This window comes from Colletotrichum acutatum (assembly GCF_030867785.1).
Source record: "Colletotrichum acutatum strain CBS 112980 chromosome Unknown BDZ83scaffold_126, whole genome shotgun sequence".
Taxonomy (NCBI): Eukaryota; Fungi; Ascomycota; class Sordariomycetes; order Glomerellales; family Glomerellaceae; genus Colletotrichum; species Colletotrichum acutatum.
In genome coordinates this window covers 1-16,819 of record NW_026849120.1, presented here as the reverse complement: position 1 = coordinate 16,819, position 16,819 = coordinate 1, and the positions used below count along the sequence as shown (strand labels likewise).

General features: G+C 53.1%; 6 protein-coding genes across 6 annotated transcripts; 3 read left to right on the top strand and 3 right to left on the bottom strand.

The window, feature by feature from the left end:
- Positions 1–2,582: 2,582 nt before the first annotated feature.
- On the bottom strand, positions 2,583–3,810 carry BDZ83DRAFT_756399 (phosphoglycerate mutase; the record flags this gene model as incomplete). The annotated part of the gene is made up of 3 exons (XM_060514737.1): positions 2,583–3,308; positions 3,371–3,595; positions 3,658–3,810. The coding sequence occupies 3 exons, from the start codon at positions 3,808–3,810 to the stop codon at positions 2,583–2,585; spliced, it is 1,104 nt and encodes a 367-aa protein (XP_060360130.1).
- A 1,238-nt stretch (positions 3,811–5,048) lies between these two features.
- BDZ83DRAFT_756398 (cytidylyltransferase) lies at positions 5,049–6,586 on the top strand (the record flags this gene model as incomplete). Its single annotated transcript, XM_060514736.1, has 4 exons — positions 5,049–5,148; positions 5,200–5,317; positions 5,367–6,150; positions 6,233–6,586. The coding sequence occupies 4 exons, from the start codon at positions 5,049–5,051 to the stop codon at positions 6,584–6,586; spliced, it is 1,356 nt and encodes a 451-aa protein (XP_060360129.1).
- A 3,709-nt stretch (positions 6,587–10,295) lies between these two features.
- BDZ83DRAFT_588398 (branched-chain amino acid aminotransferase) lies at positions 10,296–11,613 on the top strand (the record flags this gene model as incomplete). The annotated part of the gene is made up of 2 exons (XM_060506136.1): positions 10,296–11,384; positions 11,440–11,613. 2 exons carry the CDS (start codon positions 10,296–10,298, stop codon positions 11,611–11,613), a joined length of 1,263 nt encoding a protein of 420 aa, XP_060360128.1.
- Positions 11,614–12,361: 748 nt separating this feature from the next.
- BDZ83DRAFT_636108 (uncharacterized protein) lies at positions 12,362–12,903 on the bottom strand. The gene has a single exon (XM_060509230.1). The coding sequence runs from the start codon at positions 12,754–12,756 to the stop codon at positions 12,391–12,393; it is 366 nt and encodes a 121-aa protein (XP_060360127.1). The 5' UTR covers positions 12,757–12,903; the 3' UTR covers positions 12,362–12,390.
- Positions 12,904–13,832: 929 nt separating this feature from the next.
- Positions 13,833–14,602, top strand: BDZ83DRAFT_60883 (uncharacterized protein). The gene has a single exon (XM_060507497.1). It carries the CDS (start codon positions 13,974–13,976, stop codon positions 14,373–14,375), a length of 402 nt encoding a protein of 133 aa, XP_060360126.1. The 5' UTR covers positions 13,833–13,973; the 3' UTR covers positions 14,376–14,602.
- A 282-nt stretch (positions 14,603–14,884) lies between these two features.
- BDZ83DRAFT_588367 (DinB family protein) lies at positions 14,885–15,382 on the bottom strand (the record flags this gene model as incomplete). Its single annotated transcript, XM_060506131.1, has 1 exon — positions 14,885–15,382. One exon carries the CDS (start codon positions 15,380–15,382, stop codon positions 14,885–14,887), a length of 498 nt encoding a protein of 165 aa, XP_060360125.1.
- Between the last annotated feature and the right edge of the window lie 1,437 nt (positions 15,383–16,819).

The following is a 16,819-nucleotide window of genomic DNA, read 5'->3' as shown; positions in this document are numbered from 1 at the left end:
TGACGCAGAATGCGATTCGGACAGATTGGGGCTAGTCGTCAGCCTGCAGGTTGAGTTTAATGAAGACTGGAGAAACGCGGAGCTTGGAGGTTGCTTGGTTCCAAAGTGTAAAGGACGTTGCGTCGCGGGCGGGTTTCGATTTGGAGACGGGGAATTTGAGTTGATGTTGCTTCAGTCTTTGGTGTGTGCTTGATGTTGGACGGGGGTTCGCGACGGTGAGTGATACAGATTGGTGGGACGGGCAGAGAGAGAGAGGAAGAGAGAGGATCGTCAGGTTATCCGGGACGTATTGATTTTATTATGGGTTTGTTGTATTTGTTTTTGTTTTGATGCTGCTTCGGAGTGGGAAAGTGGATGTCAAAAAGGTCCAGGATGATGTTCGGAGACGGACGGGGGGTTTGATTTTCCAAGCAAAGTCGCAAAAGCTGTGAGTACGGAGTAAGGTACGGAGTAGTGAGCAAGGGAAAAAGTGTCCAGGGAAATGGGATGTCGTGCGTGTTTTGTTCTCTTCTCTACAACCCCTCTCAGAGAACATGTAGGGAATTGTCTCCTTGCCGGTGTGGGTTAGGTGAGGGGATGGTTCATGTAGCACAGAGCTATTCGTACAGACAGAAACAAACAATCCACCTGACGTATGCGAACTCGTAGTAGCGATTATCCGCGGAAAATGCTGCTCCGTCCGTTCGCAGCTGTGGCTCCTTTCTTTGTGTAGCCGACGATCTCAGGGCACCACCAAAGCACCTAAACCAAGATATCGCTGGTGCTTGGGACTGGGGAGGGTAACTTGGCGGTCGGGTGCTTTCTGAGACCTGTTTTTGGCGGGGTTCGGAGGTTTAGAAAAAGGCTAAAAAAGAGTACGCGAAATCCAACAAAAATCATGACATGAGTGAATTAAAAAAAGAGTTGTGTCTGGAATGAACTTGGGCAGAAAATAATCCCAAACATGGTAAGAAGATACAAATAGCTGGTGCCACTACAGAAACCTGGAGGATTGAAGGTCCTACCGCCGTCCAGGGACTGATCAGTGATCTACTAACAATTTTCAACACACCAGCTCTGTGTCCAAGCTGCGTTTATCCCTGTGATTGTTACCGTATGCTGATCACCGTTCGTGGTCTTTAGATAGACTGGTAATCTTCTGTCGGGTTATCTCGTGTTTGCCTGTACGGTGTTTTCTCAAGCAGTATTCCGAACATCTTGGAAAGGAAGGCATTGATAGATGCGAATGCAGCTTCTACCTCGACATTCAGCTTCATAAAAGGACCATACACCTGCAAAGAATGCGCCTCCGACAGGATTCAAACAGCAAGCAACTCGCAGCTTAACTTGATACCCCATCATCACGTCCGAGTTGCACACCGGAGTAAAAGTATCTGCAAGCCACCCTCCAACTTTGAGACATAGATATTCGACAACGAAATGGCTTCGGAAAAAGGGCCCGTAGAGCCATCTCAGCCACCTCATCCATTGGCTGAATGGCTACACGGGAAATGTTCTAGGGTCAGCTATCCGAATTATTCCTCAGCCATGCTAACCACAAAAGCATGGAAGCTTTCCTGTCCTGGTGGTTCTGCTCCAGTTCCCGCCGCTCCTTCACCGAGGTGCTAAATAAGTCTGATTCCATCGTGAAACTTCTTCCCCTCTCTCTTCAACCCCCTTGCCCACCTCTCCACTATCAACAACACCAGTGGGCATCGATAACAACAACATCCATCATCAGCAATAGCAATTGCTACATACTAAACATTGAGCATGACATTGTGAACCATTGGCCAATCTCCTTGGGGTCAAGCAGATCATCTGCTCCCGAGCGCCCACAGACACCGAGCCGTTGTTCTAAATACCAGAGTCTACCACCGCGCAGCGCCCAAAGCGCAAGGTTGACAACAAGAGCACGGCACACACACAACACAGCACATACCCTCACTTGATCCTCCTCCTCCTCTTCCTCCTCCCGGAAGCCTCTGTGCCTCCCTCTCAGTCTCAATCCCATACCTAGGCAGCTTGGTCTCCCCGCGTAGACCCTGAAACATTCCAGAAGCTCGAGTCCCACGTGGTGAACGGACTCTCGGCCAAGGAACATTCCACCCTTGAATCCCACCACCCGCACCATTTCACCCACGCGACTGGGCTTGTTATCCGAATAGCTACCTCAGCTACCCAAGTCAGGGAAAAACGCCATCTTCTTCGTTCAAGAAGGAGTAATGTTACACTCCGAGATAGCCACGCTAGGGAGTACTGATCACACACTGATACAGGGTTTGTACCCGCAGCCCGGGTTAGATGAGACGGAAGAAAAGGATGAGCTCAACGTCGATCAGCCGCTTTCCCGCACCATGCGCTCCCGCAAACCTCAACCGTGGGTTCGTCCGCTCTGGATGAAAAAGAACAGTTGGCGGCTGCTTCGAATATGATTCTACGCTATCACAAGCCTGCTTCAGATGGGAAACCTGGCGTTAGCTCCCCCGAGGCGCATTCGAATGAACTCGTCACGTTCTCTATTATTCACAATCGTCATTACATTACGACCGCCAGGTTCTATGTTTCGTAACTACCACGAGACAAAGCCTCCCCGTGAAACCTCACGCCGTCATAAGCGTAGCCGCCGGGATCAACGCCGACGAAGCCGTCGTCGCACAAACACACCCCTGGCCAGCAATACTCGTCACAGGCGGGCTCGTACACGTCGAATACGGCTCATGCGCCGTAAACGTCGGCACCGGCACCGGCTCCACGACCTCGGCTTTCACAAACACGGGGATAATCTGGCCTGTAGACAACCGGAACGCACGGTGATTCAACGCCTTTAGAAGCTTCGTGATCTCGCCCGAGTGGCTCGTGATGCTCAACCACGTCTTGTCGTCGGCGCGGAAGACGTCGTCCAGCACGGCTTTCGATCGCGCGTCCTGGGCGTCGCTCGTCTCGCTCTCGTTGCGGCGCCAGAGGGGATCGTATTCTGCGAAGCCAGGCTCGAATTCGAAAGAAGGGAAGGTCGAGGCGATGTAGGTCTTGTTGGAGCGCCAGTTGCAGGTGTGTACCGTCATGCCCTCGCGGAAACCTTCCTTGACGACGGGGACGAAGGGGTGCTCGTCCGCGGGGATGGGGATGTCGCCAAAGGTGATGTTGGCGGTGTAGCCGCAGCGGATCAGGGGGCTGGTGTAATAGGACTCGAAGTAGGGCATCTTCTGGGTCGCGTAGCGGTCCTTGAAGTAGGCGTTTGCCTTGAGGGCTTCATTTTCACCGGCCGGGGTCAAGAGGGGATCGGCCCAGCGGGCGGTGGCGTTGCCGTCTTGTTCGGCCCAGTAGCACTGTCGTCATGTTAGCTGCGGTTGCCTTGCTGTTCTCGATGGCGTTGAGGTTATGTCCTCACGTTCCAGGCGGGGGTGCCGTAGAATGACTCGGCGGCATTGTGCCAGCCCTCACCATGGCGGCCCATGAACAGCAGCTTGTACTGGACGCTGTCGCTCTTGCGGCAGCCAGAGTTCAGATACTGAACCCAGTGGTCGAAACGCTGCCACTGGGTCTTGACGCCCTCGGGGTCGAAGTGCTTGTCCGTTGGGTACGTCCGGTTGATGAGACCAAAGTTGGCCGACGCCTATGGCAAGTTTGTTAGTAAGAGCTCCCATCTCACTGTTTGGCAGGGCCGGCAAAACGTACATAGTCGAAGCCGGTCGGATCAGTACTGTTGTCGTCCTGCAAAAAGTACCCAGGAACAGACGTGTACCTGATATCCTTTCCCTCTGCCTCTGGCCAGGCGGCGAGCGCGAGAGGCGCGAGAGCGAGGACGGAAGACAGCACGAGACCCTTCATCTTGCCGGAGGCGGTTGTCGAGAAAATGCGCAAGAGGGCTGGGAGCTGGGGAGGAGAGCTACATCACAGAGTCGCATGCGGGGAGGGAGAGAGCTCTGGATAAATAGCACCGAGATGGAGTAGACCGACGATCCCCGCTCCAAGACCCCAGTCATTTCTTCATGAACCATTGACGCGCCGTGCCGGGGCAGATTGCCTAGATGGAGTGCCGGTGACTCGTCAGGCTCAGATTCGAGATGTCGTCCGAAGAAAATTGGCATCCGGGGGACTGGAAAGTTGCGGGTGGTCAAAGATGGTGATCCCTGGCGGTGACCAATGGATGGATTACTTGTTGCACGTGGGCGCCTTTTGATGGTCTGGGTCCCTGGCAGCGGATGAGACCCTACCACGTTTTTGTTCTTGTTCCTGGGTGATTTTATCAACTTTGATGGAGGCAACAGAGATTTAAATGAGGCTCATCCATGGGATATTGCCGGTATTGGTAGATGGCTGGGCCAGCCAGAGTTATCAGCCAGAGTGGTCAGGTCTTGGTAGACACCCTGCCATCCCCAGCCATAGCTTCTGGGGCGCATTTCTTGCGCATTGTCGCATGATCAAGGTCCCTAGAAGATGGTTCTTTGTAGATATGGGGCAGGAATCCATTGAATGAAAGGAGGCTCCACGACAATAAGCCATCAAATGCTGCGGCAGAAGCGTTTATCGAAACGTTTGTCAAAAACACGTGCCAATCCGTCCATCTGATGTTTTTGTTGGTGCTACTAGGCAGGTACGTAGATGGGAACAGGGGAAGAACCGTTGGGACGGGATGAATGACAGCGGGCGACTTGACAGCCAAACATGTGAACCTGGAAGGCTGGCGGGGAGCTTACAGTGAACCTAGGACCTGATTCACCAGGAAAAGGCCCCGTGAGCGCCGTTACGTGGCCGGTCCGGCCGCTGGAAAGCTCTGGTGGGTCTCGGCTATCGCAGTGGCGCTGGAACCTCGCCAATCATGCGGCGCCGCTACGGGAGCGGGACATCGCGACCTGAGCCATTGACATGCCGTCCCTTCAAGGCTCAATCAAACCTCATGTGAAATTCATCCAGTCGGTGAAACTTTGTTGACGCAACACCAGCAGGTCATTATCACAAGCCCTTTTTGTGCATTCATTACCTAGCAGTATTAAGGACTCGGGAATTCTTGATAGCTTCTTACAAACTAGATCCTTCCTCATCAATCTACCACATCATAAACCATCATGGTCAACTCCGACCCTGAATACCCACCCGGCGAGCCAGCCCCTGAGATTCTGGAGGAGCGCATCTGGATCGATGGCTGCTTCGACTTTTTCCACCACGGTAAGCGTACTGTCACCAATGCCTCATAGCTGCAAGGACTGATCATCACAGGCCATGCTGGAGCCATCGTGCAAGCCCGCCAACTAGGCAGCGAACTCTACATCGGCGTTCACTCCGATGAGTCCATCCTCGAGAACAAGGGCCCAACAGTCATGACCCTCCAAGAGCGGTATATCTCTCTACTCCAATTCAAAGCACTTGACTAACATTCACAAAAGTCTCGCTGCCGTGGACGCCTGCCGCTGGGTCACAAAATCCGTCGGCCAGGCCCCCTACGTGACGCAGCTCGACTGGATCAGCCACTACGGCTGCAAGTACGTCGTTCACGGCGACGACATCACTTCGGACGCCGACGGCTACGACTGCTACCGCTTCGTCAAGGAGGCCGGCCGCTTCAAGGTCGTCAAGCGCACGCCCAGCATCTCCACCACCGACCTCGTCGGCCGCATGCTCCTCTGCACAAAGACGCACTTTATCAAATCCCTGGAGAATCTCTTGTCTGGCGATGAGGGCCAGGGCCAGGGTGCTGCGTCCCGGGACGAGGTCAAGGCCGAGGCGCAGGCCCTGACGGAGCGGATGAAGCTGTATGCTACCGACGAGACGGGGAAGAACCCCGGTGTCGAGGTGTGGTTCTGGGCTGCTTCGGGGGAGGCAAAAGCCGAGGCCACGGTCGAGGAGAAGGGCGTGTTTTCGCGGTTCTTGCCGGGCAAGGGACCGCGAATCGGCCAGCGCGTCGTTTACGTCGACGGCGGCTTCGATTTGTTTTCCAGCGGGCACATTGAGTTCCTCCGCCGGGTGGTCGAGGCCGAGGAGGAGCTGGCGCGCGGGGAGGGGTGGTATACCGAGCAGGCCGTCAACGAGCGCGTCAGCAAGGGCGGCGATTACCCGCCTGCGTACGTCGTGGCGGGCATTCACTCTGACGAGGAGATTAACCACTGGAAGGGCATCAACTACCCCATCATGAACATTTATGAGCGCGGTCTCTGCGTGCTACAGTGTCGGGTAAGTCTTTCAACAGCCATTAGTAACGGCTTCGAGTATGACTATTCAAGGAACGAATTGCTAACAAATGGGGGTGGAACAGTACGTCGACGCCGTCGTATTCGGCGCCCCCTTCGCCCCGACAAAGGCCTACCTCACGTCGCTGCCGTGGGGCACGCCGGACGCCGTGTACCACGGTCCCACGGCCTTCATGCCGCTGACGTACGACCCGTACACGGCGCCCAAGGAGATGGGCATCATGCGGGCCGTGGGGGAGCACGAGTTTGCGAGCGTCAACGCGGGGACGATTGTGCAGCGCATCATGAGGAGCCGCGACATGTACGAGGAGCGGCAGCGCAAGAAGGGCATCAAGGCCGAGGGGGAGTCTGCGGCGCGCGGGAGGGAGATTCTCGAGGAGGAGCAGGCGGCGCGGGAGGCGGATAGGGCGCGTCAGTGAGATTGTGTGTGTGTTTGTGTGCATGCATCGTTGGAATCTCTGGAAAGGAGCACCATTATGAGGCCGGCAGCATGTTTACATTTGGATACCTCAAGTAGCAGCATTCTTTAGGTTGAAGGGCAGAATGGATTGGCCTTCAACAGGCCACGGACTGAAGAAAGGGAACTACGAAATGATACCTGGAGAACGTACTGGAAACCACAAACAGTAGAATGTTACTTTAGTATACTTGCCTCGACGCGTCTGCTAGTTTCCGCGTGCCATTGCTTGGGATGTCTCGGTTGAGTATGTGTAGGTGAGTCTGCGTGTGCGTGAGGGTTGTCTCAGAAGGATAAACAGCGTCTTTTTCAGAGTACTTTCCAGACCGCCTCTGTGTGAATGAGATACCGTAGCCCAGATAGACACACACACACTATGCCAACAAGTGCGAACGAAAAGATTGGCGCCGCGATCTAAGGTGAAGAGACGAGACACGACCGGTGCCAAGCCACGTACCTAGGAAGAGTGTAGGCAAGGTACCCCGCGATTTGCAGGTCAAGTGACCAAAGGTCAGTGAACCGGGCGTCTGCGCCCGTCTTGTTGGTTCAAACGCAGATGTCCGTCCAGGTTGCGTTGCAGGGCTGAGACGTTTGGGCTGTTTGTGTTGTTGCCTCTGCACTTGTCGAGAGCAGACCGGGCAAGTTGAGGTTCGTAACGGTAAGGTGAGGTACTTTGATGTTTTGTATTGGATTAGAAATCGGTTGGGGATAAGCAGCTGCCAGATCTGGGCATCCATCTCGTCATATGTAGGTAAGATGATCCCCATTGTCTCTCCGAGCTGACCGGGGAGAAGATGGAAAGTGTGTGATGTGAAGGGAACCGTGGAAGAAGATCCGGGCCTCCGGCAACCAGCCTACCTAGAAGTGTGCATTTGGATGCAGGAGGTGCGCATTGGTGGTGCATCGTGTGAGAGAAGATGTCCAGTGCCAGTAGACGCAGCACCTACGCCAATGGTTACACTCGGCACCTTGAGGGATCTCGCCTCCGCCAACCCAACCGAACCGATACGATCCAATGTTCGAGAAGGAAATTCGGATTGGATCTGTTGAAGAGATTTAAACGATGGAGGGGGAGGCACGAGGCGGGGAGCACGGGGGGTTGCTACCTCCCTGACCATTGGGACAGAAAGAGAAGGGAAGGAAGGGAGGCAGGTGGTGGTGCCTTCCATTGTGGTTGCTCGGACTTGTTTCCCCACGTCATCGCCTACACTCGGCTATCATCGGGAGGGGTAACATGGGAAACCGAGAATGGAAGGGACAATTGACATGGAAGGAAGAACCAGATAGCGATAACACTTGCTTCCAATTCCGCTCTTTGGTTGACTACCTGACGCCTTCCTCCACGGCAAGTAAGTGAGGTAAGGTACATCAGTAAAGTACCTCAGCTGCACGCATCTCAACAACACCGACCTTGACATCTTGGCAACGAACTTGACGATGAATTCCGCACTTTCTATTCCGTCATGTTCGCGAATCGCGAGGTCGCGAGGCAATAAGTGTGCACTTACGACTCATCCGCCCGGAAAGACGACGCCATCATCACCGGGGATGACCTCAATTGACTCGATCGGCCGCATCAAAACCCTGTCTGGCCATGTCAATAGTTGTCGACCCAAAGGGCAAAAAGGGCAAAAAGTGCGGACTGGACAAGTAGGGCGCGCTTGATCATTGCGATGTCGGACCTCGCCCATGTTCATCCCCTGAACATGACAACTTGCGGATCGCTGCACCCGGAATGATGCTTATCGGGCAGCCAATCTATTCGGAGTCATCGTTTGCTGCGTTCGAGCAAGGTCGGAATGAGACATCAAAAACAACATCTACACTAGCCGAACTCCAAGTCCGATGCTGAAGCCACGCACCCACGGTACATACACTACACTACCAATGACCTTGGGGGTGCAACACCGTTCGGCTTCGGACCGCGCGCACCAAAGCCGCAATGGGGCACAAGGACGTCGACCGACTGGAGCCGTGCCCGGCCGACGGCTTGTGGTGGGACAAACTGGGGGTGCATCGCCTTCTCGTACAGCATTCCCTCCCGTCAGGCAGTTCCCTGCGACACCTTGGACCGGCGCTGCTACTGCTGCTGCTACTTGCTGCATTGCGTTGCGGTGTACGACGGCATGTACCTGACGCGCCATTGACTAAAAAACCATCACCCGACGAATGGGCGGCCGCGGCTTGACCTCTTGTTTCGTCACAGAATCTTTTCTGATCATGTCCCTTGCAACAAGTCGCATCTTTGCTGGTCTTCAGACGCTGCGCAGTCACGGCAGGATTATCTGTAGCCATCTCGAGGTGGGATGGCCCCGGCTCTAGCGGATAACTGTGGGATCCGAATTTTCTTTCACTCGTCTTTTTTTCCTTCTTTTTGGCCATCCTCAGACTCGGATTGGTAGTCTGGCAACTGGCTTATCTCTGAAGAACGGCATGTCTGTGTGGGGACTCGAGCAGCAAGACAATCCTTCCTCGATCAAAGGACGGGCTTCGATTCGATCATCGCCCGACGCACTGGCAAATGTTGGAAAAGCGAGAGATGAGATGAGATGTGAGAGAAACAGGCCCATCCCATCCCGGATCCCCCAAAGTTCAAATCGCTGCCACCGACGCTTCACATTTGCTCACGCGCTGGTGGGTCCCGGCCCGGCTCCACTCCATCGAAGAAAAAAAAAAAGTACTCGGGCTCGGCATTGCCATCCCTCGACGTTGAACACCGGCATAACGCTCTCCAGAGTCCAGAATTGCTATCCTGTACTCCGTATGGTACATCACAACAAGACAATGGCGGAAGGGGAACCTCAAGGGGCTTACGGCGTTGCCTCCATCTGGCGACCTTTCCGCATGTGGATCCCCCGGGCAAGCGACGGCATACCAACGACAAAAAGCCATGCAGCATATCGGCTGTCTTGGCTTGAAAGTTCCAGTCAACCATCTTCCCGTGGTCCACCATCCATCCATGATCCATCCATGACTTGACTAGGGCATGGAGCAATTTCTGAACCGTTGGCGTCTGCTGGTCTCTTTTCTTACACGCATCTGGTCTACTTCGTGCCCTCTGCCAACCACCCATGGAGCCAACCACACGGAGTATCCGTACCCAGCAACCACTTCAGACGGACGGGTTTGCTTGTTCCTCTTTTCTTTCCGTGTGTATGTATTCGTACTACCTTGCCTTACATCACACACCTTCAGGTACTCTGCGAGGTATCGTCCTCCCTTTACCCTTCCCACCCCATCCACATCCATGCTCCATGCACTGCACAGGTCAAATTCTCCATGATGTTCCCTGTTATCTGAAAACGCCCTTTCCAAGACCGGACCCGCTGCCCCTCTGCATTGGCCCTTGAGTCACCTGCTCCATCTGTCACTAGAACCTTAAGCCAAGCCAAACTGTGACAAACCCGTCCTACTTAAGCTCTTGCCGTCACTCCTACAACTTGACCCCGTGGCTTTGTTCTCTTCCTTCTCCATCTTAAGCCAAATCTCTTCCTCCTTGTGTCTATCCTCTCACATACACACATATTGCTTGTGTGTTTCCTCTAACCAGTGCTACCTGTTACTTCGTTCAAGCAACGGCAAATCGACCCCTCGACCCCGCCAATTCCGAGATTCTTTATATATTCACCACACCGTCTCTCACACGAATCAGACTCACATCAACAATCGCAATGGCTCCCGGCACCATATCCCCCGGTCTGCACCATGGCAACCAGGACATCGACCTGACTTCCTCCGCCATTGAGCACAAGCTCGAGGCCATTCCCAATGGCAAGGCTTCCAACGGCACCAAGCCCGCCTACCAGGAGCTCGACGCCTCCAAGCTCATTTACACCCGTACACAGAACCCGCGCGCCGTCCCCGATCCTGCCTCCGCCAATGCTGGCTCCGAGACCATCGCCACCGACCACATGGTCGCTGCCACCTGGAAGGTCGGCACTGGCTGGTCTACCCCGGAGCTGAAGCCCTACGGCCCCATCTCCCTCATGCCGACTGCCTCCGTCCTGCACTACGCCACCGAATGCTTCGAGGGTCTCAAGGTCTTCCGCGGATTCGACGGCAAGCTTCGCCTGTTCCGCCCCGACCGCAACTGCGAGCGTATGCTCATGTCTTCCACCCGCATTGCCCTGCCCTCCTTCCCTCCCGCCGAACTCGAGAAGCTCATCATCGCCCTCATGGCCGTTGACGGCCCCAAGTGGCTGCCCCGCGAGCGCCCTGGATCTTTCCTCTACCTCCGTCCTACCATGATCGGAACCCAGCCCCAGCTCGGCGTTCAGGCACCTTCCGAGGCCATGCTCTACATTATCTGCACCTACATGCCCGTCATGGACTCTCCCGTCGGCGGTATGAAGCTCCACACGAGTCCCGAGGATATGGTTCGCGCCTGGGTTGGTGGATTCGGCTACGCCAAGGTCGGTGCCAATTACGGCCCGTCTCTGCTGGCTACCGTCGAGGCTCGCAGCCGTGGTTTCGGTCAGATTCTCTGGCTGTACGGACAGGAGCAATACTGCACCGAGGCCGGTGCCAGCAACTTCTTCGTTGTGTGGAAGAACAAGGAGACTGGCAGGACGGAGATTATTACCGCGCCCCTTGACGACAGATTGATTCTCGACGGTGTCACGAGACGCAGTGTCCTCCAGCTCGCCCGCGAGCGCCTTGGCGACAGCGTCGACATTGTTGAGCGCAGGTACACTATCGATGAGGTCATCCAGGCTCACGAGGAGGGCCGCATTGTCGAGTCCTTTGCCGCTGGTACTGCTGTAAGTTTTGACCAGTGCATTTTCTCGTCCAAACGACTTACTAACCATATCTCAGTTCTTCATCTGCCCCATCTCTCTGATCCACCACCGTGGCAAGGACGTCAACATGGGCATGGGCGGCGAAGGCGTCGGTGGCGAGTACACTCTCCAGATCAAGAATTGGATGAAGGACATCATGTACGGTGGCGAGCAGCATGAGTGGGGCGTTGTCGTCCAGGAGGAGCAGTAGACGGATCTGCTTAGACCAAGAAGAGGAAGAAAAGAGATGAGAAACACCGGCAAGGAAACGGCATCGGCCTTGGTCTGATAACGATCGAGGTTTGGGTTATGAGATTCAGTCATGGCTGGGGCGTTGTATGGCATTTTGCACACCAAAAATCGGCGTTTGCATTGGGGTTTTTACAAGTACCAGAGGTGGTGTATGAGCTGGTAAAATTAGAGTACCTCTTACTACCTTGGCATCAAAATTCACATCATTAATATGATCATTGGAGACGCTCTCGCGTTTTCTTGCTGACGAGGTGCCGAAGTCTCGTTTTGATGAGTGTTCTGGTTTTACTTGGATAACATTCAATCTGGGCTCGCACGAAGGCTTCATCACTCATACTTCTCAACTTTCCCAATACATTGCCGCCCCAATGGTGATTGAACACTACATGTACGAGAGAATCATAAGCGCAACCACGAAGCCGCCTTTCACTAGCTTAGCAAATTCTCCTTCTCTATGATGGCGATTTCTTTTGGAAAATGCGTCGCAACGTTTGGGGCCCAGCATACTGTATTGTTTGCCCAGCCTCGTAGTCCTATAATTTGAGGCTGTATGTAACTATATTGCTTGAGTTCATGTCGGAAGATGCACAACCATTAACAACCATCAGCTGCTCTGAGTCTCGCTCAAGAACGTAAAATAAGTCTAAAACATATCCAGGGTTCCTCCGAGCCTGAAGAACACAACTTGCAACTTGCATCTTCCATCATTCCCATCTCCCTTTTCTTCCCCAACTTCTCAACCTCCCCTATTTCCACCAGCACACTCCTGCCTCTTTCCAAAACTTTCCGTCTCCATCTCGTAATCCGGCGGGAACCGCGCGTTCTGGCGCCCAATCATGTCGGCGGCATCATACAGGTCGACCTTGCTCTCGTCGACAGTGCTCCCGACGGGGTGTTCCGCTTTGCTGTTGAACATGAAGGTGTTTGGGGCTGGCGCCTGGCTGATGGCGCAGTTGGTGTCGGCGACGACCTTATTGTTGGCGCCGGCGCAAAAGACTTTTGCTGCTGCTGCTGCTGCTGCTGCTGCTGAGGCGCTGCGGGCGCCAAGGAAGGCGAGGGCTGCGGCTTGGAGGCCCGGTAAGGCGATGTGTTGGCTCTTCATTGTTTGTTGCTTTTTGTCTTCAAAGGAGTGAGTGTGACGGCTTGACTGGGTCGCTTGATGTAGTGAGTGATGCGAGGTGTTTTGCAAGTACAGAATGGCTGGGGTTGATTTCTGAGCGCGTGACTAAGACCAAGGTTTTTGAAGAGATTCAACAAGGAGCTGAAGGCGGATAGCAAACATGATGAAATCTGGAAAACAGATACTAATAATCATTATGTCTTCTTACATGAAGTGATCTTCATCCTCTCGAATGACCTCAATCAACTATGCTTTGAATATAGTATCAACTGTTCAGGCTGACTCACATTTCATTGCAAATATAGAACTCTAAGAGGTTGACTACTATATCCGCTGAAAATTGCCCTCAAACGTGATCTCTTAGGCTGTGCGAGATATTCGGAGCGTCCGGACTCTGCCAAGAACGCTGGCGAGTTCAGATAGATGCATATGCACGAAGATCAACCTATGTAGAAATATCATCATTTCATTCCACTTATTGTGAATCGCGGGGACCAAAGAACGTCGGGCATAAAACCACAAATGATTAGGCGGAATATATGTACCAGACTTTGGACTTTGCCTTGACTTGCAGTTTCCAAGCACTCGGGTTGAAGCACATGTCGCTTGTGTCAGTGTTCGTCCCATGACTCCGAGAACCGAGAGGTTTGACAGGGGATGTCGGAGGACCAACAGTTTGACTAAGCTTATGCCAAGTGTGTAGCTAAAGTACCTTACACTTTCTCACATCACTCGTCATTCACGACTCACGACGGAGGAAAGATCATCATCGTTTTCGATTGAGCCAAGACAACTCTAAACAAGTGCTTCTATTCCTATCAATCAGAACAACCATAGTGCTCATTTCCATCAGGTTAATTCAAGCCTTAGAAGTCTATAACTCTATATGTCCATCACTGATCAAAAATTGACTTAATCATTGCGGTCAGCTCATACACGTATAGAGGTACGGAACGCTCTCATTGAAGAGACTGAATCAGTTTGAATGGAATGTTTGAGAGGGATACTTATCAAGACTCGTAGCTCTCACTTTTGCCAGTCATTGCGCACCCCCCTCCCCCCCCCCGCTCCAATTTCCGCGGAATAGTCACTCTTTTCACTTCCTTCCAAATTCTTGCTATCAGTCTCCTTCACGATCAACTCCTTCCCAGCACTTATACGGCAACAATCGTTACTCATCCACAGACTGCTCTTCTCTCATGGTAAGTCTTGAGCCCTATGCCACTTCGAATCCATCGACTGACATCCCACCCTCCCAGATGCGTCTCCCTTCGATCCTCTCAACCACTCTCTTAGCCGCCGGCCGCGCCCAAGCCCAAAACTGTGTCGAGAACGGTCCCACAGACGACGCCATCACCGGCTTCAGGTTCTCGGGGACATGCGAATCCTGGCAGTGGTTCTCGCGTGATAAAGGCACGCAGGTCAAACTTCAGCCGGACTGCTTCCTGCGGCAGACTTTTCCCAACGCCACGCCCGTGGGCCACGTGTGTATCCAGCTCGAGAGCGGGGGCCACAAGTGCTTTTCGGCGCCGGGGGCGGGGGCGCCGCAGTGTAGGGTCCCGGATGACTTTTGTTCGGGGATTCAGAACATGTGGGGGTGATGAGAGGGTCGTTCTCATGCAGTATTGCTGTCTTTCTCGTTTGAACCTAGCTGCAGCGATGGTAGAGGGGCTGGAACGGTGTTGTGAGTTGGGACTAGAAAGTTTTGCTATCCGGGAGGTTGGTCCACTTGGTTTCAATACCGGCCGATCAGAGCGGGTCTTCCGGTGCGTACTTACCCGGCGCCCACTTAGGTGCGACCGGCAGTTGCTTATATAAATCGCCAATTACGAACATATGAAATGCACTCATCCTGGATTTCTCACTGATAACACGTGCAGTCATCTTGTAAAAGCCCCAATACGATTGGACACAATAGCAGCTTTCCCTCCATTCAAAATGGTCTGGGTTGACCGTCATCAATTTCACCTTCTCTTCTACCGTCAGGTTTATACTAACATTTCCGTGCTAAACGAATCGTTATTCATTGAATTTTCCAGATTTTCGGTAGAAGCATTCCGGCCCGCTGACGTGCCCAGGACATAGTAGCCCAGAGTCCAGATCCATGCCATTATTGGCACAAGTAAACACAGAGATCGGTCTCGGGCGGATTGGTGCTGTGTTCAAAGAACATCTCACTAACCCAACCTCGATGGTAGGTCTTATGGTTGATAATATGCAGAAACATACCACCCAAGGTCATCTCTGCAGGTGTGCCGTTGACGTAGTTGAACTTGGATCGCTTGCTGAAGCTTTCCCCATCTTGCCTGCTCGCCCAATCGATGTACCACTGGTTGACCTCCAACTGCTTTTCGACCAACTCGTCAAATTTGGGGTATAACAGATCACGGCGGGTCGAGAAGCCGTGGTCCTCTTCGAGTAGATGCGCACGCCAGATCAGGTCGACCTGATGATTATGGTTGAGTGTGCCCATCATGGACTTGAAGAGAGTTGTGCGCGGCTGGTAGACCGCCCCAGGCGGCAGCTGTTTTTGGATCGCTGCGAAAAGTACTTGGTCGGCCCAGTTATTATACTTGGCAAGCATAACAGCCGTCTCCTTCGTGAGCATTTTGCGCGTTGGTCTGCTGCGAGATTTGCAGCGAGGTTGGCAGGGAACAAGTTGACTGTTGGTGGTAGATGATGTGATCTTAACTTGCCTGTAGGGAGGCGGGGCGGTGTAGCTTTATAGTGCTAGACCGACCTCATGAAAGTATTTGACCCAGCCGATAAATTGTGAACGATACAAATTGGATTGCCTTGAACGCATGGGCCCGGTGGGAGGGAGTCTAGGAATTTTGCTCACTTTCCAGCTTTCACCTGCTCACTCTTGTTTGCTTTGTCAGACTTGCTCTTCTAATGACGTAAAAAGATATGGCGCCTAAATGTAAACTTTACGTGGATGGACTGCGAAGCATGACGTGGAAATCACCCATGTGCCGGCGGCGAGGAGACTTTCAATGGGTTGGTCGGTTCCATTCCAAATCTGTCCGCTGAATGGGCCGGCGGCTTGACTATGGTGGCTTGTTACGCCTCGGCAGCCGCCGGCCAACTCGTTCATGAGGTACTTAAAGCGGGATGACTTGTGAATCATCGGCTTCACTTTTATCGAACGATCGGTACGTTCAGGACTCGATCAACCTTAGAGTTTAGCCCTCCATTTTAGAAGCAACTCAACGTAAGTGACACGGCACATGACCCCTTCTAGGCCCAGGGATAGAATCTAGCTTGATAGTTTCAGACGAGTGAGACGGTACATACAGTTTTTGAACTGCATACTAACGAATGCTGGTTTAACAGCCCATGAATCATGAGTTCAATCGAAGATTCTGACAAAATCACGGCGACGGCGGCAGAACATCACATCTCTGCACGCGGCGCTGAAGGCTTGGTTTTACGCGATGTTTGGGGCCCCCGAGAGAAGTCCATGGGCAATCCGTGGACTCCAGATAACCCCAATGGGACGCAAGTTACCCATGATCGCACTCCATTCTTCATAACTTACACTCGTAGTGTCATCCTCCGCCTAGCTGAGAATAGTCTGATGCACGATGAGATCGGAAATTTCATTAAACAAGAGGTAAAACCTGAACCTTGCCAAGATGATTCATCTCTGAGATCGAAATGTGTAGGTCACCGTTCTTCCAGTGAATCACTTGACCTATAGTACTGGACCACGAGGATCGCATCGCCTACGTCTTGCAGCCGCGAACTTTTTAACCGACGAATTCAAGCCACAAAAATCTCTTGGTATTGGTAACATTCTCATCACCCCAGGCCTGGCTAGTGCTATTGATGCGCTGGCTTGGACTTTCTGCGATGAAGGAGATGCTATATTGATTCCACAGCCGTTGTACAACGGATTCAAGGTCGACATATTAAACCGTAGTAAAGTTCAGGTGATTGGCATTTCCTACACTGGAGTTGAAGGATACTCGATTCTTGACGATTTATTCGACCCCGAGGTCAATAGGAAAGCCATAACCAGGGCGCTTGATAGAGCCAAAAG